The sequence below is a fragment of the Onthophagus taurus genome, chromosome 6 (assembly GCF_036711975.1).
Source record: "Onthophagus taurus isolate NC chromosome 6, IU_Otau_3.0, whole genome shotgun sequence".
NCBI classification, from domain to species: domain Eukaryota; kingdom Metazoa; phylum Arthropoda; class Insecta; order Coleoptera; family Scarabaeidae; genus Onthophagus; species Onthophagus taurus.
This window is the reverse complement of record NC_091971.1, coordinates 20,654,363-20,679,468: the sequence shown is the minus strand read 5'-3', so window position 1 is coordinate 20,679,468 and position 25,106 is coordinate 20,654,363. Positions and strand designations below refer to the sequence as shown.

The 25,106-nt window shown below is 33.9% G+C and overlaps 3 protein-coding genes across 3 annotated transcripts; all 3 read left to right on the top strand.

The window, feature by feature from the left end:
- The first annotated feature begins 899 nt into the window (after positions 1-899).
- Positions 900-2,226, top strand: LOC111426689 (chitin deacetylase 7-like). The gene is made up of 3 exons (XM_023061331.2): positions 900-1,075; positions 1,129-1,703; positions 1,754-2,226. The coding sequence occupies exons 1-3, from the start codon at positions 914-916 to the stop codon at positions 2,157-2,159; spliced, it is 1,143 nt and encodes a 380-aa protein (XP_022917099.2). The 5' UTR covers positions 900-913; the 3' UTR covers positions 2,160-2,226.
- A 218-nt stretch (positions 2,227-2,444) lies between these two features.
- On the top strand, positions 2,445-3,848 carry LOC111426491 (chitin deacetylase 8-like). The gene is made up of 3 exons (XM_023061032.2): positions 2,445-2,621; positions 2,681-3,258; positions 3,316-3,848. Exons 1-3 carry the CDS (start codon positions 2,466-2,468, stop codon positions 3,797-3,799), a joined length of 1,218 nt encoding a protein of 405 aa, XP_022916800.2. The 5' UTR covers positions 2,445-2,465; the 3' UTR covers positions 3,800-3,848.
- A 7,010-nt stretch (positions 3,849-10,858) lies between these two features.
- Positions 10,859-12,171, top strand: LOC111426569 (chitin deacetylase 8-like). Its single transcript, XM_023061176.2, has 3 exons — positions 10,859-11,036; positions 11,096-11,670; positions 11,733-12,171. Exons 1-3 carry the CDS (start codon positions 10,884-10,886, stop codon positions 12,115-12,117), a joined length of 1,113 nt encoding a protein of 370 aa, XP_022916944.2. The 5' UTR covers positions 10,859-10,883; the 3' UTR covers positions 12,118-12,171.
- Positions 12,172-25,106: the final 12,935 nt, after the last annotated feature.

Genomic DNA, 25,106 nt, shown 5'->3' with positions numbered 1-25,106 from the left:
AATCTCCAGTAATTAGATTCAATTGATTCTTATCATTAAAGGAGATTTCAAAACTACGTCAACTTCAGACTTCTTCAACGGTATGTCGTAAGGGGGTCTCAGGAAATTCTGACCTTACTGTTAAAAAAGGTAAAATGTATTAAAAGTAAAAATAACAGCACTTAAAGTTACAACGCTGTTTTATGATCTATAGCACCAAAAAACAATTCATAGTGGCAAGAAAATAGTTGGCATTATGTCCGATATTGCTCCTTGCAATTTTAATGATGATCTTACAAGTATTATGTAAATAATGCAAGTACTAAAATTAACAATTGGAAGATTGTGCTTAAATTTTGCCACAAAACGTACTCACATCGCATTGTCCAAGCTGAACGCTCCATGACCGGGCTACAGAAGCTCATAGAAGCTTATTTTCAAACGGATTAGCTACAGAAGAAGAAAATAATCTTTAGGACAAATGTACGCTAAGGTGGCTACCCCCTTAACGTGTGGAATATCAGTAGACGACTTAAATGGATAAAACCATTTGACCTTGTTCAATGGCATAACACTAAGTGATTCAGTGGAAAATATCTTAGTTTCCGTTAACCTTTAGTGATTTAAGCCAGATATAAATTAATCGTTAGTTTTGTAAACTATTTTTAATTCTATTACTAGTGAATTTACTATCTTTTTGCGCACTTTAATTGACACACTTAATTTCGTTCCATACTAACAACAAATTTAATCCCATTTATTTTTTAATAAAGATGAACACATCAATAAGTGATTTCCCATTCTCATGCTATAATTTAATTGGATGGTAATATGCGATAAAAACTCCATCTTATAAATTTAATATCCTCTTGATAACATCTTTGTCGGTTATCCGAGTATAAAAACAGTTACTTTTTGGACATCAAATAGCATAATGAAGTCGTTCATTGCAATAATTGTACTTTTGGCTACTCTAGCCGTTTCGTATTCTGAACAATCTGAAGCTGAACGATGCTCTTTAACCAACTGTTTAATTACAGATGGTTGCAAATGTAGTTCTTGGGATTCACCGATTGATCAAAGTCAAACACCGCAGGTAATAATCATCGATTTTCTAAAATAACTATCGATATTAACTCTTCTTTTTAGTTTGTAACATTGGCCTTTAACGAAGCAATAAATGAACGAAATTATCACTTTTATTATAAATATTTACTAGATTTCAAAAATGCCGATGGTTCTAAAGTTGGAGCAACATTTTACATACCTCATGAATACACCGATTATGACCTTGTAAATCGTTTGTATAACAGTGGTGCTGAAATAGCTGTACATTCCATTAGTAGAAACCCTTTGACAAGTTATTGGCAAGAAGCTAACGAAGATACACTTGTTGAAGAATTTAATGGCCAAAGAATTTTGATTTCTAAATTTGCAAATATTCCATTTGAAAAGATCGTGGGTGCAAGAACGCCAAATTTGGCTATTAATGGAGATACAACATTTAGTGCTTATAAAAAATCTGGAATTCTATATGATAATTCATGGCCTACTGTACATTATAACCGTTTTTTCCCATACACCTTAGACTATAAATCTCTACAAATGTGTCCAATTGGTGTTTGTCCTACTGGTTCTTTTCCGGGGATGTGGGTACTTCCCATGATTGACCATGTTAGTAAAACGGGAGCTGTCTGCAATGCTTTATCTACTTGCATAACAGAGTAAGTCCAAAAGAAATGCTTAATACATTTTCCAATGTATTTTCTTTTAGTGCTGAAAGTCCTGAAGACGTGAAGAATTGGCTTATGGAACAATTTCAAAGACATTACACTTACCAAAGGGCTCCAATAACATTGAACATTGATGCGAATTTCTTTGAAGTAGGCGAGCATAACTATAAAGGTTTCAAACTGTTTCTAACCGAATTAGAAAAATATGAAGACGTTTACATGGTTTCCCATAAAGAAGTCCAAGATTGGAATGCAAACCCAGTTCCTTTTAACAGATACTCTAGACCTCCTCCTAATGATAGCGCATCTTGTTCACCAATTATGTGTGAGTTGCAGAAAGGTGACGAGATAAGGTATATGAGGAGTTGTACTGTCTGTCCTGCTATGTATCCATGGGTTGGAAATCCTTTAGGAGAAATAATCACCGAGGCATCTAATAATTGTTAGAAGATTTTATTGCATTTTTATTTTATTTCATAATAAAATATAATTATACACAAAAATATATAAAGCTGAATTGAAATTTTTTTATTTTAATCTTCCTAGAATAAACTTGAAGTAGTTTAATTCATAAAAATATAATGGATTATTTGTTATCAAACCGCAATCATTCGCACGAGGTTTGATGTATTACTTATTTTTCTTATCTTAGAAAAAATATTTTTGAAGTGTTTATTTCACAGTTTTTTCTATTATAAAAACTTAGATAAATAGATGAGAACTAACGTTCGATGCTCAGTAAGTGACTTAGAAATGAAGGCTACCATTATATTATTTTGTGCGGTCGTCGGCGCGTTGGCGAATCAAAAAATCGCCGAGACGTGTCATCAAGAAGATAATTGTCTCGCCGCTGAAGGATGTAGATGTGCTGAAAAGAAATCACCATTACCGGTTGAAGAAACTCCTCAAGTACGTAGAAAAATTAAAAAGTTTACTAATAAATAGATATCAAAAATATTTCGATTTAGTTCATTATCTTAGCTTATAACGATGCTGTTACCGATGGAATTTACAATCAATACTTGGAACCACATCTTTTCGGTCGCACAAACCCCGACGGAAGTAGAATCGGAGTTACATTCTTCGTACCACACGAATACACCGATTACGAAAAAGTGAACAACCTTTACAATTTAGGCTTTGAAATAGCCGTTCATTCTATCACTAAGAACCCATTATCCAGTTATTGGCAAGAAGCCGATGCGCAATTACTTTACGACGAATTCTACGGCCAAAGACAAATTTGCTCGAAGTTTGCCAACATTCCAATTGAAGATGTAATTGGTGCTAGAACACCTAATTTAGAATTAAACGGAGACATCACCTTTGAAGCATACCAACAAGCTGGTATCCAGTATGATAATTCTTGGACTGCTCACTCCAACAATCGCTATTTTCCGTATTCATTAGATTGTTTATCTGAACAACCATGCCTTATTGGTAAATGTCCAAAAGAATCTTTCCCTGGAACGTGGGTACTTCCAATTATTGATCTTACTGGCACCAACGATAACCAATGTAATTCTCTTCTTGGATGCGTAGTTGAGTAAGTTAAAAAAACATTTTTAAACCATAATTATTAATAAATTTTAAATAAATTTAGAGCTGAATCGGCAGCTGATGTTACTAATTGGTTGATGGGACAATTCAATAGTCATTATGAAGGAAATAAATCTCCAATGACATTAACCATTAATTCAGCTTGGTTTTTGGCTGGAGATTACAATGAACAAGGATTCATTGATTTCCTCGACCAACTTCACGGAATGGATGATGTGTACTTTATTTCTCATCAACAATTATTAGCTTGGTCTAAAAATCCTCAACCTCTCGGTGAATACGTTCCCAATACATCCGAAAGAAATGCCGAATGTGAAAGTAAAACGTGTCCTCTACTCCATGGAGAAGAAACCAGATATATGAGGGTGTGCGTTGCTACTTGTCCCGATGAATATCCATGGGTTGGTAACCCATTAGGAGAAACTGAAGAACCCACTGAAGAACCAACTGAAGAACCAACTGAAGAACCAACTGAAGAACCAACTGAGGAACCAACTGAAGAACCAGTTGATCCCGAAAATCCGTAATTAATATAAACCCATTTTATTAAAATATTAATAAATCTCTTAAAAACTATATCTTAAAATGTCTTTGTTTTAAGTCCTAAATTGCTATTAAAAATACAGTAAACTCTGGATATCACGGATGAATACGGGGAAAGGAGAGTCCGTTATAGCCAAAAATAGTTATAGTTTTAGTTCAATGAAAAATATACAACAATCTAACACTGAATAACAATTAAAATAAGAACTAACAGTAGACCTAGAACTAGAAGCATTCGGGTTTACAGAGTACATTTCTTAAGACGTTACTATGTAACATTAAAAAGAATATCAATATATTATATTCTACCCATCAACGCGCAGTGGCTCTCTAAATAATTCTTAATTCTAAACTCTAGATTTTCTAGTCGTACCCTAAGATTATATAGCGTTATTTACTGAATAACAACTAAAACTAGATCCAACACTAGACCTACAACTAGACATATTCGGGCTTGCGTACGAATAGAAGCGAATTGTAAAATGTGAAATTTACTTTAAATTCTATTGTTATTAATTAATTGTTATTGTTATCGATTATTATAGTTACTGTGTGATAATGATTTTAAATGTTAACTTAAAAAAAATTACTTTGAAACAATTAATAGCAGATAACTTGGAAACCAGTAGACTTAGACAATTTAAGCAAGACTACCTTTTTGTGTAGAATTAAAAGCTCTTCCGGATTTGTGGTTCTAATTCACCATACCTCAACTGACAAAATAATCATGACTTGATTTATCAAACGAGCAGGAGTATCTAGCGCCCTCTACGAGCAATCACAAAACAAGTGTGCCTCGAAAACCACGGACATTTGTATAAGAGATGTTAGGTTAAATCGGTCCAAAGCACAGAAAACTTAACAAGAAAAAGATAATAATAATACTTTATTCCTGCATTTTATAAAAAAGCATAGAGTGCGTCAATTTAACAATAATTACATTGTAATATAATACAAATTGAATTCAAACATTAAATTGGAAAAACATGTCAATGGTATATATCGGATTTTCCGTGACAATATCTCTCAGTTTTCTCCGGAATCTTGGATTTGGCAAGATCCTTGTACCTTCCGAAATGTGATTGTAGATCTTGATACTGGTACAGAGCCGTCTTCTGAATCTTAGTAAGGTGCGTTTTTGGTGGCACCAGACAGCAGTTCATCTTCCCGCGTGTGTCTCGAGGATGTGATATTTCATACTTTTTGAAAAATGTAAAGTAATTCTTCCTAACCAATACGGCACATTTCAGAATATAAATTTCATACAAGGTAGGTATTTTATAGTCTTTAAAGTAACTTCTACAGCTATCAGTATCTTTTAGACCAAAGATTGCTCTCACACACCTCTTCTGTATGAAGATTCTATCTATACCAACACCACGGCCCCAAAAGACAACTCTATATCTTAGCAAGGAATGAACATAGGTATTTAATGCTGCCTCAATGCCAACTGATCTGGAAATAATCCGAATGGCATATGAGAAATTACTGATCTTGCCAGCAAGGAAATCAATATGATTGGTCCAAGACAATCCAGGATTCATTTACCAACCTAGAAACGAAATCTCTTCAACACTGGCAATCTCACTATCCCGATACCTCACCGTCATCTGGTCAGGGCATAAGTGATAATCAACAATTTTCGTTTTTTTGTACTTAACTTTATGTTATGCGCTTCAAACCAATACGCAAGTTTATTCAGAGCCACAGTAAGTGAATTCTGGATTTTATCATCAGTGCTACACCTCGCCACAGTCGTTGTATCATCCGCAAACATTATCGTAATGTTGTTCGTTACTCGTGGTAGGTCATTCCCAGGAGGAATAATAGAGGACTCAATATGGAATCCTGAGGTACTCCCAGCTTGACTTCCCTCCAAGCTGATCTTATTTCTGTTTCCTGTTCATTGTGGGCAACTACATATTGTAACCTCCTGATAGATAGGATTTCATCTATGAGCACCTAACACCTCTAAAGCCAACAGTCTCCAACTTGGCCAAAAGGATTGAATTATGTACACTACTAAAAACCTTTGTAAGATCCACGAACAATACTGTTGTGGTCTGTTTTCCATTTAATCCCAAGATAATATTTTCCAACAGTTGAAACATCGCAAGTTCGGTGGATCTTCCCTTCCGAAAACCATTTTAATTCTCGTGCAATATATTATATTTGTTTAAATAATTTATAATTCTGTTGTGTATAAGCTTCTCATAAATTTTTGCAAGATTCGATATGAGTGCTATTGGACGATACTTATCATAGTATCGACTTGTCTCCTTTTTTATAGATTGGGATTATTACTGTCTTTTTCAACTCATCCGGAAAACGGCCGATATATTGTACGTTTTGCAAATATTTCACAATTTTTCCAAATACTGCCCTGATACACTTCTTTTGGGCTATGAATACGCGATATAACACTAGGCGCGACTCAACGCATGCGTAATACGCACTTAAAGCTACATTCACACTCACCAACCGCGAAATAGTCCATAGCGCGTAACACGATTTATTTATCTTCATGGTAAGATCGTTAATATGTTGTTTCCTTGAAAGATGATGATCAATCTTAACCCCCAGAAACACAACCTCTTCCCTGCAAGTAAGTTTTGTACCATTGAATATTAGATCTAATTCGTTTTCTTTTTTGTAAGAGTACCTATTGTTATAACGTTTTTTTTGTAAGTTGTTATTTGAAAACCAAGTTTGCAGTTTACCTAGATTGACCCGAATCAATTCTGACATTTGTATCTCAGTTTTTGTAGTTAATACTGCAGTGAAGTTATCAGCAGAAGGATTAGTAGATCCTCTATCACTTCTGGAAGATTATTGATGTATAGGATAAAGAGGAAAGGTCCCAATATTGATCCCTGTGAGACGCCTCACAAAACTTTTGTCCAGTCTGAAGTAACTTCAGCACCAGTTTCATCATACGATACCACCCGCTGTTCTCTTTCTGACAAGTAAGATCTGAACCACTCCAGAGGAAGTCCTCGTATCCCTATAGCTTTCAACTTCTTCAATAAGATGTCATGGTGGACACTCAGAGTACAGTACCCGGAGTTCAAGTACCTGCACTTTTCGGGTAATTTTAAAAAGTACATTTGGCTAAAATTTATGTTTGGTTTATGCAAAAACAACATAAATAAAATATTCTACAAAAATAATTAATTTAAGTTAGTTATTTAGTTAATGTTAAAGAATAACTTCAAAACAAAACAAAAAAAAGGAATCCTAAAACTACCAGCTAATAAGTGTTATCTCATTGCGTTACTTTATTGGCCTTTTTTATTATTGGGTAATCGTCGTATAGCTCTAGCTCAATTTTTGATGTTTTTACTGCTTTCTTTTCAGTGACAGGTTGAGAGGTATTCATAACGTGTTAGTTTCGGGTTCATTAAAATCAAGGAAGTCATCAGATGGTGTTCTATCGCTAGAACCTCCATATCCGCTTCCATCATCGTCAATAGATATAAGTTCCTGCGCAGCTCCGATTACCAACTTTTTCATAGCGTCCAGAGAACATTTCGGCGTTTTTAAAACAATAACCATCGCAAATTAAATTTGGGATGAACAATTGCAGAAATAATTACTCTGACTTTCATTTGACTCTGATGTCAAATTAAGTATGTCGGTATTCGCCATTGGAACTCATACACTGGAGCTTTAATTTTTCCCATTTATTTCGTAGAGAAAGAAGACTCGACAGTAAGTATCCAAAACGTCGAGTGTTAACGCCCGAAAATTTTTAATGTTAAGCCGCTGGCAAAGAGACGGACGTTTTGCTTTTACATTCAAGATCTGAGAAACCGAATCAAAATAGGAATTCCATCTTGTTAATCCTGGATAACTTAGAGTATGTCCCAAAACCACTTTCATTATTTTAGCAGTTTTGAGTCTACCTGATTTTGCCCATAAGATACTCGTTCTTAGTGTAACATTTGATTGAATTGCATTTTTGCAATCGGTAGGGGAAATTAAATTTAACGTATGATTGGCACATCGAATATGCGCTGGTAGCATTATTATTCTATTGTCAGGTGTATTTAAATCTTTTGCAAGCTAAAGCTGTTGACTTTCTCTCCAAGTTTGCGTCTATCCAGTGCAATGTAACACCCATGAAACTTCATGTTGTAGTGGACCATATGTCAGCGGCACTACAAGCATAGTCCTACTTTTGAAACTCTTTTTTAAGATTCTCTATATGAGAATTATTAACGTTCATTCCATCAAACAACCTTAGAAATACACTATTCTTTTTTCAAACTCCTCCTTGCTTTTGCTGTCTTTTAATTTTTCTATATGTTTGAGATAGTCATCGTAGGATTTGTTTCCATGCACTCTTTTTAGGTGCTTAACAAAATTTATCGTACTTTCGGCGAGTCCTTAATAATCTTTTTTAAAGGAAGACATAACTGGCATAGAGCTTCGACATGCGAATTCTTGCCACTCGTTTCAACCAAGAAAAATGTTCCGTCCAGCATCGGAGCGTTTTTGCACTTTTCAATGTTACTTCAATAAGTAATAAACTAATAAGACGAAAGAAACACAAACTTGTTTGAGCGCTGAGCGGCGAGTAAACTCTGCAAATTCAGACAAGCTCAAACTTGTTCAAGTATCCGAGAATAATCTACTCGAATATGCGATGCGGATATTGTGTACTAATAGAGAGTATTTAACGAACCGGGTACAGAGTACAATTGATTCCAATCGATTCCTTCATTTTTGAGTATTTTTACCCGGGTACTGTCCAGCTCTGGGTCCATCATTATACAACTGGTAAGATCGTTGTTATTAATTCCAGTTTGAATTCGTTCTAATAACTGGAAAACTGCTCTGGTTACAGATCTGCCTTTTATATAACTGTCTTGGGACTGGTTAAGTATTTGGTTCTTGGTAACGCAATTTTTAGTCTTTTCAGGACAAGCTTCTCAAAATGAGGATTTAGTGCAATTGGTCGATAATGTGTAAAATCTGATTTATTTTCTTTCTTATAAATTGGTATTACTATAGTTTTCTTTTCATCGGAAATATTGCTGAATTGAATTCAGAAATTGGGTTCTCTAATTTCATCAACGCATTTTTTTAGAACAGAGACTGGAAGTTCATCATAACCCACTGCATGTGTGTTTGCATTATTCAAAGACATAAAATTGATTTTACTTCTATGTGATCTATTAAGTAGAGTCCAAATATTCGATTTAACAGTGTTCTGTACATTTGCTTGTATAGTATTTTCAGCCACTATATTAGCAAAGTAGACATTTATTTTATTTAAAATTTTGTTGTTATTATTACCTTTGAAATCAGAAAAGTCAAGTGTCTCCGGTATTCGGATTTTCCATTCTTTCTGATTCACCATGTAGAGTAACTTTATCACGGTGCTATATCACTTTACTCTACTACAACCAACTGCTCTACCCTACCACTTACGTTTTCATTAGGCTATAATTCACAAGATAGTTGGTACTTACCCAATATACTCTACCACTAATCCTACTAATGAAAACACGGTGTAAGAGACATACGGCTCTTAAGACGGCGAAGCCCGAATGTTTCTAGTTCTACGTCTCGTGTTAATTCTAGTTTTTATTCAATGAAAAATATAATAATCTAACGCTGAATAACAGCTAAAATTAGAACTAACACTAGACCCAGAACTAGAAGCATTCAGGTTTAGCTGTCTTAAGAGACGTTAGTTCAATAAAAATATACAATAATCTAGTGCTGAATAACAATTAAAACTAGAACTAACATTAGACCTAGAACTAGAAATATAGCTGTTCCTCTCTTAAGACCCGAAAACCCGAATATTTCTAATTCTAGGTCTAGTGATAGTTTTACTTTTAATTCAGTAAAAATATACAACAATCTAGCGCTAAATAACAATTAAAACTACAACTACCGTCCTTGATCTACAAATCAATCAAGTTTATCTATGAACATGGAATAAAGCAACTTGGGGAATAACCCGAGTTGGATTCTATCTATGAACGATAACGTTTATATTTAAATATACTGATGTATTAAATAGATAATATTAATAATATGACTTAAAAATATTTTGTTCGTTATATCCGAAGTCCGTTATATCGCGGTTTTACAGTACAAAGATTATCACGTGATTTCAGAACATTTCAGCTCGTTGCACGTTTACACTAGTTCCGTATAAACGTGGTAGGCGGCAATGACATTAATTTTGAACCCGCCACCAACTAAATTTTATCGACCATTTTAAAGACCACCTAAAGAACCGCTCTCACGTGACCAAACCGCATACGGAAGAACATTATTTATACCCCACAGAATTGATTTAAAAAATACTTTTATCAAATAACTTTTTTTGGTTAATTTACATTTGATGACAAAGCCGTTTTAAGAAACTTGTTAATAAAAATTCTCTTTGAGGTTTATTGGCGCCTTTTACGACAATTTTATTTTGTCCCGGTCATTTTTTTACATGACGTTTTAAGTGCGTTTTATATCGCCCCGTTTTCTATTATTAAATTCTTTTCGAGATTGACATAATTAAATAAATTTCATTTTATTATTCATCTTTTTTCACCCTCTTCCAATATAATTTTAATTGAATTCACTTAAATTTATTAAATATAAAATTGTTTTGTTGTACAGATATTGATCTGTTAACGTTTCCAATTCGATTAAAACGCCGTGCCGCGCCGGTTTGAACATGTTATCTGTATGACTCTCCAAATGTAATTGAAAAATAAACATCAGTTCCAAGAATCGAATTTGATTAAGATGAGATTTAGATAAGAAATTTGATAAAAAAAACCAAAAAAAAACTAGGTTATAATTATATATTCTTGTTTATACAAGATTAAGCAATTAAATTGTCGGTATATTAATAATTTTTGTATTAAAGTTTGATTTTAATTTTGAATTATTTAGCCACTTTATTTTTGTTGTAATTTTTTTTTATCTTAATATGTAGAGTGTATTTCCTTGAGTGGTTTTAAATCAGCGTAATCTTATTGTTAGACCGTATATATATCAGCTCGGTTCGTATAAGAAAGTATAGTAGTACTTCGAAGTTCTAAAACGATGAAGGTGCATCTGTTGATAGCTTGTATAATTGCAGCTGTTTCCGCAGATACACGTGCTGCGGAACCATGTTCCTCAGCAGTTTGTAAAATTGAAGATACATGCAGATGTTCAGGCTCCACACCTCCAATTACCCTCGCGGATGTTCCGCAAGTAAGTTCTTGCAACTATAGGTTCTCCACTTTATTCTAAGGTTTCTCTTTAAATTTTAGTTGATTACCTTGGCTTTCAATGATGCTGTTACCGATGTAATTTATACTACTTATTTAGTTGAGATTTTAAAACGCACTAACCGCGATGGTGTTCAAATTGGTGCATCTTTCTATGTTCCACACGAATACTCCGATTATGCAAGAGTAGTTGATTTATACAACAAAGGTATGGATATCGGTGTTCATTCTATTAGTAAGAACCCCGAAAGCGATTATTGGAAGCAAGCTTCTGAAGATACTTTGTACGATGAGTTCTTTGGACAAAGAGAGATTTTGAATGCCTTTGCTGGCATTCCAATTGAGGAAATCGTAGGTGGTCGTACTCCAGGATTTGAAATTAACGGTGACAGAACATTCAGAGCCTATGAACGAGCGGGTATTCTCTATGATAATTCTTGGGTACTAAGGAGTAATACTAGATTATATCCATTCAGTTTGCATTACAAAGCAACTCAACCCAGCCAAATTGGAGCAACCCCAGCTGATGCCTTCACTAAAACTTGGGTATTACCTATTATTGATCTTATTGATATGGCCAATAATGAATGTAACGCAATTGCAGCTTGCTCAATTCAGTAAGTGACTACAAAAATATATTATAGAAGAGTTTTTATTTGATTTTTTAAATTAATTTTAGAGCTGATTCTGCCGACGATGTAAAAGCTTGGTTAATGGAACAATTTAAAAGGCATTACAATAACAACAAAGCTCCACTCACATTGAATATTAATGCTGCTTGGTTTGCATTCAGCGAATACAACCTTCCAGGATTCTTAGCGTTCATGGATGATCTTCGCGTTGATTACCCGGATGTGTTCTTTGTGGATCATAAACAAGTAATAGCTTGGATGTTTAACCCAGTCACAAGTGCCCAATTCGCTACGACTGTCACAGAGAAATCACTTACGTGCTCAAACACTTTGTGTCCTTTGTATAAAGGAACAGAATTGCGTTACATGAAAACTTGTACATATTGTCCAGATACTTACCCATGGGTAGGCAATCCATTAGGTGAATTTTAAGACGATTTTGGCTTACCATTTGGTGAAATAATAAATTATTATATTTGAAAAACATTTTTTGTTGTTTAATTTGATGCAATAAACAAATACGAAAAGTGCTTAGTTAGAAATAGATTAACTTGAACTATATAAACCCGGTGATCTGTTTAATACTAATATGTTGAAATATATAATTGTAAATAATAACAAAGCCAACATTAATAGGATTTACAAAACTGTTGAATTTCAAATAATGCTAGAGATTTCGACATAATGACTTTTTTTAATACATCTTTGCTTATCGAGGTTAAAATTACAAACACCAAGTTTTAAAAAATCATAACTCAAATGTTAATTGATGTATGCGCACGAATGTATTTTCCAGAACGATAGCGTTTGATGCAATGAATACCAAGGTTTTCGCAAAAAACTAGGAAAGGAAGCTTCCTTAATACCACGTAGCAGGTAGAAATGAAAAGGGATTGTATACTCGTGCGTGATATTTAACTGGATATTAAACTAAAAGAACGACTATTAAGTCATATTCTTCATTAGATTAGCAACAGCTTCTAGGAGCATTCAAGATAACGTTCATGGAATTGAAAACAACACCGCAGTTAACGTATAGAGTGAATATCCGAAGAAGCCACAATAATGGTGGAAGAACATTAGAATAAAAAATTTGAAATTATCCAGGAAATGAATTTGGACAAATTCTAGGTGCGGATAGAGATGAAGAATGACACGAAAAGTTGAACGCCCGTAATTAAGCTACAAAGAGGATAAGTATAGAGAAAAGAAAGGCAAACAGGTTTTGTTTCGTCTTAAGATGACAATCGGCGGTTCCAGCAAAAACAAAAATAAATATAACAGAGTCTATAATAACGATGCAGATATCGTATGGAGTAGAAATCTTGAAAAACCACAAAATCTTGATGACATTGGAAGCATTCAGAAATAGAATTCTGTGTTCATTAATTAATACTCCATACTACATAAAACGTGCTGGAAAAAAGATATGGTAAGAATATAGCAGAAAAAATAAAATTTGATCTTCTAGAGCTGAAATTGATACGAGACAAATAGACTGAGTTAAATTGTATGCCAAACAGACACTACCCTGAATGATAGCAATGTGGAGATGATATAAACGTTATTCGGAGCTGTCTTGATGCAAGCTTGATGTACTATCAAGTGATATGTCATACTGAGGCATAGATATGGATTTAATAAGCACTATATGGAAATTTTATACAATCGTGAACGGCTCTTGGTTCATTATTAGTATAGTTTAGTCTAACGTAGACTGTCCTACCGATGATGAGAGATGATATAGACTTTATATGGAACTGTTTCGATGCAGGTTGGATGCTTTATTAAGTGAGATTGCATATTAGAAATTTAATGTAGAATTCAGAAACTTGATATAGACTTAATAAGGACTATATAAAGATTTTATAAAATCTTGAGCAAGTGTTGATGTAATGTTGATAAGGTCGAATATTATTTATATTGGAACGACTCAAATAGACTGCATAGGGTTAAGTTCAAACCGACACAGCACTCCCAATGATCACCAGGTAGAGATGATATAGGCTTTATTCGGAGTTGTCTCCATGCAGACTTAATGCATCTATCAAATGACATGGCATACTGGTGATTTAATGCAGACTTTAAAAATTTAATACAGACTTAATAAGGACTGTATAGAGATTTAATACAATTTTAAACGGGTTTAAACTTGATTTACGCATAGATGTGGTATTGACACAGATCGGATAAAGTTGTAGTCTTGAAGTGGATTTCTCCATTAACTTGACTCTGTAGAGACTTGATGAAAGGTTTAGACAGTATCCTGCCGATGATGATATACCTAACGGTAAACAATATTTTGTTCTGCTTGTGCAAACTTCTTCTGCAAGTCGTGTCAAAATGTCTCTGTTGTTTGAAAGAGTATTTGATGTTGCATTTCAGAGGTTTTCTGTCATGAATCTGCACATGTTTTATAAGTGATCAGCATTGATCTCAATAAAGCAGTTAGATGTTCCAGTATTTTAGTAATGTTTAAGTGTCAATGTTTAATAATGGAGAGCCATTAATAGTTATTGCTTTGCGTTTGACCTCTTCAAAAAAGAAAGGTTCAATGATTTGATTTTAATGATTTTATGACATTTTGATTAAAGTGGGCGCAAAGTTTACAATAAATTTGTAATTATTTCTACATATTGCATAGATCTTTAACTAACAATTGGCCGTATTTTGCACACAATCTAAATTTTGTGTGCATATAGTTTTGTTTGAACGACAAAACCAAGCTGCCGAGTGTACTTTATTACATCAGTTACGGTATCATTTTATATATCTATTGTTTTATTATTAAGATGACACGGTATTAGTATGTACTTTATATATCAAGGACATAACGATATTTCATAGATTGGTATATTTTGTTGTACCACATTAAAACAACAGATCCAAATTTCAAAGGTAACATCGAAATGAATGCTAAAAGAACATAAAAAACATTGTTGGATTCAAGTATATAAAATTAATAAAATTGAATGATGGCTTTTTGAAAAACGAAACTAATTTGACTTACGAATATAGAAATTCAAATTATATAGATGATAATAATTAAGATATAATATAGATAATAATTATAATTACATAGACACAACAAATTCGGTTTAATACACCTATATTACAAAATTTGCATTTCAAATTAATTAACAATGTTCATGGCAAGAAAAATATTACAATTAAATTAATTTAAATTAAATAACTAAAGTAACTTAATAACAAAATTCCTCTAATTAACCCGTAAAAGCAGTATTCTCATACATATACATACGTTATTTAGAAGACAAAATAACCGACAAAATATTTGAATATTCTTTTCGGCATTACTGCGTTAAATGGGTTTTGCATCGCAAGCTGTTAAGTTACTGACCAACATTGTTATCAGAAGATTTCGAGAGTGTGCAAAGCTCTAATATTACCGCGTTAAGTTTTAGGCTTTATACTTCGATGTTTACGAGATAGGTCTGCTATAGTAGAGCTCACGTCTATACTGGTGACACCCACACGTTGCGAGTAAAAAGGTCAACGAGGACTTAACGTCCCTTATATGTATATTGTGTCATGCTGACTTCTTTGGATTTCGCTGTAACAGTATCTATAAAAGTCTAAAATTCTTGTTTTTTGATTGATATTTATTTATTATTATGTTTCGATTTATTACAATCATTTTTAGAGGCTCTCGTCAAGATCATTTGAGATGAACAAACATATTAAAGTCAACAATAACTACACTCACATGAATCATTTAAACTATTTTTATGAAAGTTTTATACTACTTAATTACATTTTTAATAAAAATCCAAACAAATCTCTAAGAAACACGTGTACCCTTAATTCTAAACGCCACTTCCTTAAACCGTTTTAGGATATATATTTACATATTTTTTTAAAAATAAACATCAATCTTAAGTAAATAAAAAACAAGAATTTTATTTAAATTTAAATAACATTGATGAAAATGGAAGAAATAATTAAATTTATTATTAAACTTTATTAAAGCAGAAATATACCAGAAGTTCTTAAAAAATTTAACAATTTCCTTAGTACTTGAAAGACAATTTTGAATTTGCAGAGATGAGCATTTCATTAATAATTAAATTCAATCTGTGTCATATAAAATGGAAATAGTTTGCTTTATTGTGTATTCATTTCAGTTTTTTATTTACACACAGAATTCTTCTTCAGATATTGTTGCACATCCTTGGAACCCAAGACACACGAATTTATTCGGATAACGTTGTAGTGTTGAAGTAGACTTCTCCATTAACTTGACTCTGTCCTTCGAACCCAAGACCCACGAATTTGTCCATATCTAACCGAAAACCAGATAGTGCGGTTAGGATCGCAACGCTTATTGTTTAGGCATTCAGCTTATGTAATGTTTGAAATACTAAGAATTCTTCTTTGATCTTATAGTTTTTGTCATCGTACCGAACGTCAATAAACAAGTGGTCTTTCCATGATATGCCATACGTTTTGTCATCATCATCCTCCAGCTCGTAATAGTTGAACATAGGCCTCCTGCTGAACATAGGTCTATCTTATTTTTGTCAAAATTTCTCTATCCTTCGCGCTCTGTATCCAATTTATCGTTATTTTTTGATATCGTCAGTCCAGCGTGTGTATGGTTTTCCTCTACTTCTTTTATCCATTCTCGGTCTCCACTTGAGCAGTCTTTGTTCATCTTCCATCCATCACACGGAATTACACTTTCTTCACCTGGGGATTTGTTGTTCTTAGTTTTCATTAGTGCTAAGTTATTTCATCTATTATGATATCTGTCAGTGTTTCCGATCTTTGGTTGACAATGATGAATTCCCATCTTTTCGAGATTTGGGACAGAATTTATTTGGGCCTCTATCAAGGTAGCTATTATCTTATCATTCAAGTCATTAATATAATCTTCTATGTTCCTTAGAAGTGTGTGGCCGCGTTCGTTCATTATTGAGGTTAGATTTGATTCACATCTTAGTGTTGAAATCGCCACATGTAATCTAACCATTCAAATTTGAAAACACTCTTACCGTTCATAATGTCAGCATCAACATTAAATCAATAATTTTCGTTTGGTCTAAAATTATCGGACTTAATATTTTCGATTTGACTCAAAGTCATTATTTATTGTTATTGATTGCGACGAGCAAGTTTAACAGTAGTTTGTAACATTTTAAGCAAGGATAGCGACTGATAGACAGACGTATAGATTTTATACCGACAGTTTTTAAAAAGTAGCAGATTAAACTTGTTTAAATGTTAGTCCTTCTAAATTTATATTCCATTCACGACATAGAAATTAAAAACAATATTAATTGAGCAAGAACTGGCGTAAAAACTATGCAACTTGTTTATTTCGCAAGAAGGAATAGATAGCTTATCGATAACTGATACATAAGTATTCCACTTTCCACGATCTGTGATATCGTACGTGTTTTATCGTGAGTAAAACACTCGCTTGCGGTACAATTCGCCAAAATTGAAACATATATCCAACAGAAATATTGATATGTAAAGTTTATACAGTCCTAGAATTTATTGGTAATAAAACATGAAGATAAACGGGAACGTGTATAACTAATATACTTAAGCGAAATATGATTGTTTTAAATGTGATTATACTTATATAATATTATTAAACTTGAAGCTTTGGTCTAATAGGCATGATGATTAGTTTCTTATAAACAAGCTCCTATATTCGGCAAAAATTTGATCAAATAAAAATAATACATGTGTAACAACTACTTGAAGGTCATGCGTGTTGTCTGTGACTTAGGTCGGTATCACACTATCATAGTTGTATGTCATAGATCTATCATCATATATCTTTGATGAATTATATTACAGCGTAATACACCAAATATTGTGGCTATAAGCGTTTGCTTGTAAGTTAGCTGTAAGTGAAATTGTTGAAGGTTGTACAGCAACAGATGTAAGAGAAAAAAACTAACGGATTAAGACGTCAGTATCTGGCTGAAAAAGCAAAGGTAAGAATAATATTTATTTTGAATAAATTTATTTCTATTTTATTGCTTGTAGTAAACGAAAATTTATTGAAAAAAAGGTCTTAAATACAAATTTAAATAGGTATTAACTGTTCTTGTCTATTACAGATTCAAAAAAGTATGAAATTGAATGAAATGATTGATTTCGTATGCTGCACTTTCTATTATTCCTGATGATTCCCAATGTAATTTAGAAATATCACAAAAAGTACAATCCGATGAAGAAGAAAATGTACAAATTGTAAATAGGCATAATGCTGTAATGAAGGCATGTAATGATATTTGTTGTTGTATAGGTGCCATTTGCTGATACTCTTCTACACTTACTGGCTGCATAAATCGACATCCATCTGCCTCAACAGTATGTAGTTCAGTTGTAGTGTATAGATACTTTCTTTGTGTAAGTAACAGATTGTGTGAAGTGCAAGCAGCTAGCACAATGGTCTTTACTTTATTTGGTGACAAATTAATTGTAGTTAATAACACCCGGAATCGTGTTGAGAGAATTCCAAAGCTACTTTCTATCATCCTTCTTGCACGAGTCTGTCTGTAATTAAAAACTCATTCTTCTTTAGTAATATTCTTTAACGGGTAAGGCTTCATGACGTTATAACTTAGAGGAAATCCGTCATCGGCAAGTATAACATAGGGTAGCACAATATTTGTATTAGGCAGTTTCTTGTGTTTTGGAATATTTAAAAAAGATGTGTCATTGAGATATTGTTTCAATGTACTCTTTCCATAAACTCTTGCATCGCCTACTCTGCCATTATTTGCATCTTCCAAAGCAAATATTATGATACTGTTGAAATGATAGTAATTGAAATAATGGGAACCAATGGATTCGAGACATTTAATGCGGATGTGTTTACCATCCATTGCGCCTATGATGTTGTAGGCATTCCAATGAATTTCAAACTCCTTTGCAAAATTTTCCCATTCTTCTGAAGTGGTCGGGACCTGTAAAAAAATGCAACCTAATTTGTTCAGTTATGTCATGGTACAAGGCCAATGTATTATTCTGTTTATATTTTAGATTCCTCAAGGCAATACATTACAACATGATCTTGATGAACCCAAACACCGTAGTACATCGCAGTCAACAAACACGAAGAAAAAAATAAAAACCGGTACTGATAATGTAGATAAACCTCTATTGCAAGCAATTGAAAAGCGGCAATTCTTAGAAAAGGAAGATGAATTTGAGATTTTTAGCAAGTTCATAGTTATCAGAACTATGAGCAATTCGACAAAACAGCAATAATTATATGGTCAGGATGGCAAAACGAAAAATTCAACATGTGTTAATGGAAATGTGGGACACAATCGGCGAGCTTACACCCATAACAATTTCTAATGAAACAACTAGGTCAAACTCATGTGCATGGTCAGTAGCATCAAGTCAGAATTCTAATTCGATGTTGTCATCACCAATAGCGATGGACATAATTAGCCAAGCCATACAAACAACTAATGTCGAAGGTTTCAAAAGTCAACCATAATAATGTGTTTTCACCATGATTGAACTATGATCTTTTTAAAACAATGTGTACATTTTTTTTTCGTTTAAATTCAATAATATATTTTTCTATGCATTATTTATTTCTTGTCAATTATTCCACTTTTCAGTTATTAATAATTTAGTCATGCAAAGCTTAGTAAGCGAGTAATTTTCTTATTAAATATCAAATGTTTTTTAAATTAAGATAAATATTTCTTACTTTGAAAAATTCATAGATTGCCTCACATGTTTCTGGAATAATAAGCGAAAGAGTGTATTGAGGTATGCGAGTACTATACTGCAAACTGGAATAAGATTCACCAGTTGTTAAAAATCTGGGTTATAATAATGCAGTCTTCAACGCTTATGCTGTTTCTCAGATGAGTATTTTTCCTTGAAATCAGATTATATACTCTAGATGCCATGAAACAAAAGCTCTTCTCATCCATTCTTAAATAGTTTTCGAAATATTTTGGGTCTTCATTTTTCGATTCTCTCAATAAATGATTTTGAATTTCCTAATTATCATTTGAAGGCTTAATACACTCATTTTTTCTTTTTACGTTGTTTTTTCAACAATAAACATATTGTAATTATTGCGCACAAAAAGACACCACAGGCAAAATACAATTGTTAATCCATTTTGTATAATAATATGATCAAATATATTACGCAGTGTAAATCGACATAATATTTTACATAATATCTTCTCATCAAACTTATTATCAATAGTTATTTACGTAACCTGTTATGAAAAGACTAATTTTGTGTGACGAACGTAATGTTTGCACAAAACGAGCGAGCGAAGCGAGAGAGTTTTGCAAATTACGTGAGTTAAACAAAATTAGCCGTTTCATAACGTGTTAAGTACAAAATTTTATCTAATTCCATTGAAAAAGCAATTTTTGTTCAAAACTTGACTTATTCTATTAGTGACAGATATCAATTTATCAATTTGTAGTCAGGTAATGGAATTCATGACATCACTAGTGATGTAATGAAATCATTACATACCCCAAATACCGTAATGAACGTAATGATGTAATGAAATCATTACATCACTAGTTATAAAAAAGTGACGTTACATAACGTTAGAAAGACATGTAAAATTTAATTTTCATAATGGAATTAGGTAAACTTATATTACATATTTGATAATAGATCTATGACATACAACTATGATAGTGTAATACCGGCCTTATTCCTTTATGTGTCAGCTTTTTATGTTCTTTTTGATTAGTAAACCACTGAAAAGTAAGTCAACTTTAACTTTCAGTTGAGTATCTTCAAGTAATGAAGGGTTGTTGGGAACAGTCGTTACAGATGGCGAGATAGTTCCACCTCTCACTTCACCAAAGAAGATATTTTGGAGGGAACCGTTACTTTTAAAGACTCTAAGAATTCATTAAAATTGTTGTTCTGAAAAATGGGGTCCTCAGGAGTAACATTCAGGGTTAATGGGTCTTTTATACCAATCCAAAATATGACTATCTGATGAATAACTTGTAACGAATTTTCCTTAGGAAGTTCATTTATAGGAGTAAGATTATTGGAGGATACAAAACTTTGTGACTAAACATCGTCATATTTATCTGTAACATCGACGCCCGTAGTTGATTTGATGAAGATCAAATACCTACGGATTTCAGTAGCATCAGTAATCGGTTGGTATCCGTTTTGTAGCAATCAAACGCGATTCGAAATTTATTAGCGCGAACCGAGAAAATTGGGGGGGTTAGATACACAGCCGGCGGGAGAAGAGTAAATTATACAGGGCGAGGTGTCAGAGGGGATAATCTATTTGCAGCGTCGGGGCGAGCGAAGTGGGCGTCGGGAGGGCGGCGGCGGCGTCAGGCGCGTCGCGTACCTAACCGGCGGCGCCGGGTACGCGCTTCGAGCGCCGGTAATAAACAAAGCCGCCCCTGTCTTGGCGACTCAGAGGTGGTTTAAGGGCCGACGCCCGGCGCCGAGACGGCCGGCTGCGGTCGAGCAGGCAGCCGGTCGGGAACCGGTCGTAAATTCGAGCTTTCTTACTGCACAGAGGCCCCGTTCCGATTCGAACCGAACCGTTCTAACCTCTAATACGTCCCGCGTGAGACGCCCGGGACGCAAGACGCGTGCTTTATGTGCTTGCGTGAGAAACCGCGCTCGCGAACCCTTCACCCTACACCCAACGTTAGCAATTGATTCCGCCCGGAGACCGCAAACTTCCGAGCATCCCTTTTGCGGCTTCAATTGTACTGCGTCTAACTGAACTAACCCTACCGCCGAACCCGGGACTTGACTTAGTACTTCCACTTGCTTAGCATTTGCGTGAACCAGGGTAACGATTGAGGTTTTAACATTACCAAGTAAATAGCAAATAAGAAATGAAATTTTTTTTTCACACATATCCTTCCGTAGAAATTAAAAACAGTATCAATCTCCGTCCTAAAAACCATGTGGTTGTGCTAGAGGCGGACACAACTAACAAATTAATTCAAAAATTTGGCTCTTTGAGGTAATATTATATTCAAGTAATAACAAGTACAAAAAGAATGCGCCAATAACATAATTAACAAATCAACAAAGATCGGTACAAAGCAAAGGGTATTAAAATAACTCATCAATAAGTGATCTATCACATCGCAGCAAGAATGATTTGATCCTTCCCTTCAGAAATTTAATTGAGTGTAAATGCAATACATACAGGTATCCCGTTAAGCGTACGGAGCGGCTGTATCTCAACAACGGTAAGGCCTAGAGGTTTGGGAAAAAAATCCTTATAAGCAAAATGGGCAAGAGAAATAGCTGGAAATTATTTTGAAGTTCGTAATTCGACCGCTAGGAGGCGTAACTGCCATAGAGAAACATAAAATTCCCGCTATCTCAGAAAGTTAGACGATGAGCTATAACGTTGACAACATCATTTAGTAGCTTGGATAATACCGCATCGCTTTTGTTTTGCGATATTTCTCATATCCATCATAATAAGGGAGGGGAAGGCCAATGCGTTTTCAAATGTTTACATTTTAATATCTCCTGGACCGATTTGAATATTTTTGGTCTTGTTTGACAGAGCATTTCATGCTCTTTTAAAAGATATTTTCAGTAAGACCGCTTGGTTTAAAACAAATAAGCTAGAGGGCGTTATCTGCAACGGTTACATATTTTTGTGATTTTTGAAAAAAAGTTAAATGGAACGGTACTATTTACTTCACAGACCGTTAATCACCATAAAATTTGCTAAATATTAGTGAAAACCTCATCTCGATATCTGGATCCATTCTCGAATTATAAAAGAAAATGTTAAAAATTCGTATATCTTAATCGGATCAAGATACCTTAGGAAACAAATGAGAGAGAACAAAAATTTTATTATCTAGAACCTTCCTTCACACTTTATCCAAGCTTAGAACTGCTTCAAAACTACTTTTGAGGCGTGTTGAAAAGCCAACGGATCAATGAAACATCAACAATGATAATAAAACAAAATAAACGAAAACACTTAGAATAACTTAAATTTTTGGCAAAAATAACTCACTAATGTGCGAAATGCCTTCCATAAACCTCGATGCATTTATTTAATCTAGTTTCGACGAAAAGAAAGCGCTGCTTAAGTCACGGCCCTGGACACGTTTCTACTGGTATTTAGTGTTTTGTCATATTTTTCCTGGTTATTGGTTTTTCTTGAAAAGTCAGGTCGTTTAGTCTACCGAATAGATAAAGGGGTGAAAGCAATGTGGGTTTTGCTCAAACCAAGAATGCATATTATGCAAGTTTACATCAGCTTGTGGACAGATGCTTCATGCATCCATAGCATTTGTTATAAAAGGTTTGGATTTGCCCAAATCATATTTAAAAGTCAATGGTAATAGTTCAGTCTGTTATCATAATCGGTATCTGTTAAGGCCTGATGTAAAACAACGTGGTGGAGATACTATTCTCTTGAGAACTCTTGTGGACAATTGTTTTCGGAGTTCCCAGATTATGTGGGATCACATTGCGCACCAATGTGATTTACGAATTCATAGAGATGTCTGAATGGGCTACACGTTGCCAGTTTTCCGTAATCGCTAAGTCAATCTTAAAAACACTTCTAGAGAAAAATGTCTTTCTTTGTCGTAATTGCATTGCACATTTTTGCCATGCAGTTGCATCGTATTCTAAACATTGAAAATAAATCATCATACGCTCTATCATACGCTTCTGTGTTAGTAAATGACATGTTTACAGTTACCATGGTCATGTGATTTGTTTTTCTCGATGAGGTAACTGGATCCGATTGATGGTACTCGAGTTTTTAACATTTTCTTCTATAACTCGAGAACGGGTGGCGATATCGAGATGCGGTTTTCACTAAAATTTTGCAAATTTTAAGGTGACTAAGGGTCTGTGAAGTAAATAGTATCGTTCCATTTAACTTTGCTTCAAAAATCACAAAAATATGTAATCGCTGCAGATAACGTCCTCTTGCTCATTTGTTTTAAATCAAACGGTCTTACTGAAAATATCTTTAAAAAGAGCATGAAATGCTCTTTCAAACAACACCGAAAATATTCAAATCGGTTGAATGGTCTAGGAGATATTAAAGTGTAAACATACGAAAACGCATTGGCCTCCCCCTCCCTTATTATGACAGATATGAGCAATATCGCAAAACAAAAGCGATGCGGTATTATCCAAGCTATTAAATGATGTTGTCAAAGTTATAGCTCATCGTCTAAGTTTCTGAGATAGCGGGAACTTTATGTTTCTCAATGGCAGTTACGCCCCCTAGCGGTCGAATTACGAACTTCAAAATAATTTCCAGCTATTTCTCTTGGTCACTTTGCTTATAAGGATTTTTTTCCCAAACCTCTAAGCCTTACCGTTCTAGAGATACAGCCGCTTCGTACGCTTAACGGGACACCCTGTATATTTTGTACATTTCAGGTAAGAGTCTGTTAAAAATTTTGTGCAGTAAAACCGAGTAGCACTGTTCACATATTTTCTGAGCAAACTTAGGTTGAAGCACGTGTGACTCTTTTTTATATACAGTATGTCCCCGGATCGAGTTACAAAGAGGAAAAACATTTTTGTTACTGATTTTTCAAACCTATCTCAGCATAAATAATGCGTCGGATGTTCAAACTACTAAATCGCATGAATTTTATACTCTAACTATAAAAGTTAACTAATTATTCCAATTTTTATGTAAAAATTGGACTTTTTCTAAATTGAAAATTTTTCAAGTTCAATTTATGATATATAACCATAGAAACCATAAAAGTTACAACTTATGTTGGTGAGATTAAGTCTTTTCATGCGATGTTAACCGTGAAAGAGAGAATTTATTTAGTACTGTGCTATGGTACTAGTGAATCATGTTTTCGTGTAGTTATACAAAAATTCCAGCAAAAATATCCGGTTCTGTATTATCCATAAAGAGGCAGACAAAGAGACTAAACGAGGAAGACGCTGCTTTTCAGATAGCTTTTCAACAAATGACATTGTTTCTTCCCAGCATTGTCGTTATTGAAGCGATGTAAATCCAATTACCCTTAAATTTTATACAGTCAATGTACTTTCAGGAAGACAGTTGCCCAGCTTACCATTCACACATTGTGCCAAATGGTTAAATTTACAATTTCGTCAAAAATGGATTGAACGAAATGGTCCTATTTGATGGCCAGCAGGTAGTCCTGATCTTACAATTATGGATTTTTATTTTTGGGAACGATTGTAACAAATTGTTTACAGTGAACCATTACAAGATGAGGCAGAACTATTAAAACTAAGAATAATTAAAGCGATAGAATCTCTACCACTAGCGGAAATTCGTACTTTTTATAAAGAATTTAGAACTCGTCTTCAAATGTGTGCCGAATTGGGAGGGAATGTGTTTGAATGAGGATTTGTTCACTTACAAATAAATAATATTTATTACTTACATAGTGTGTTATTACATA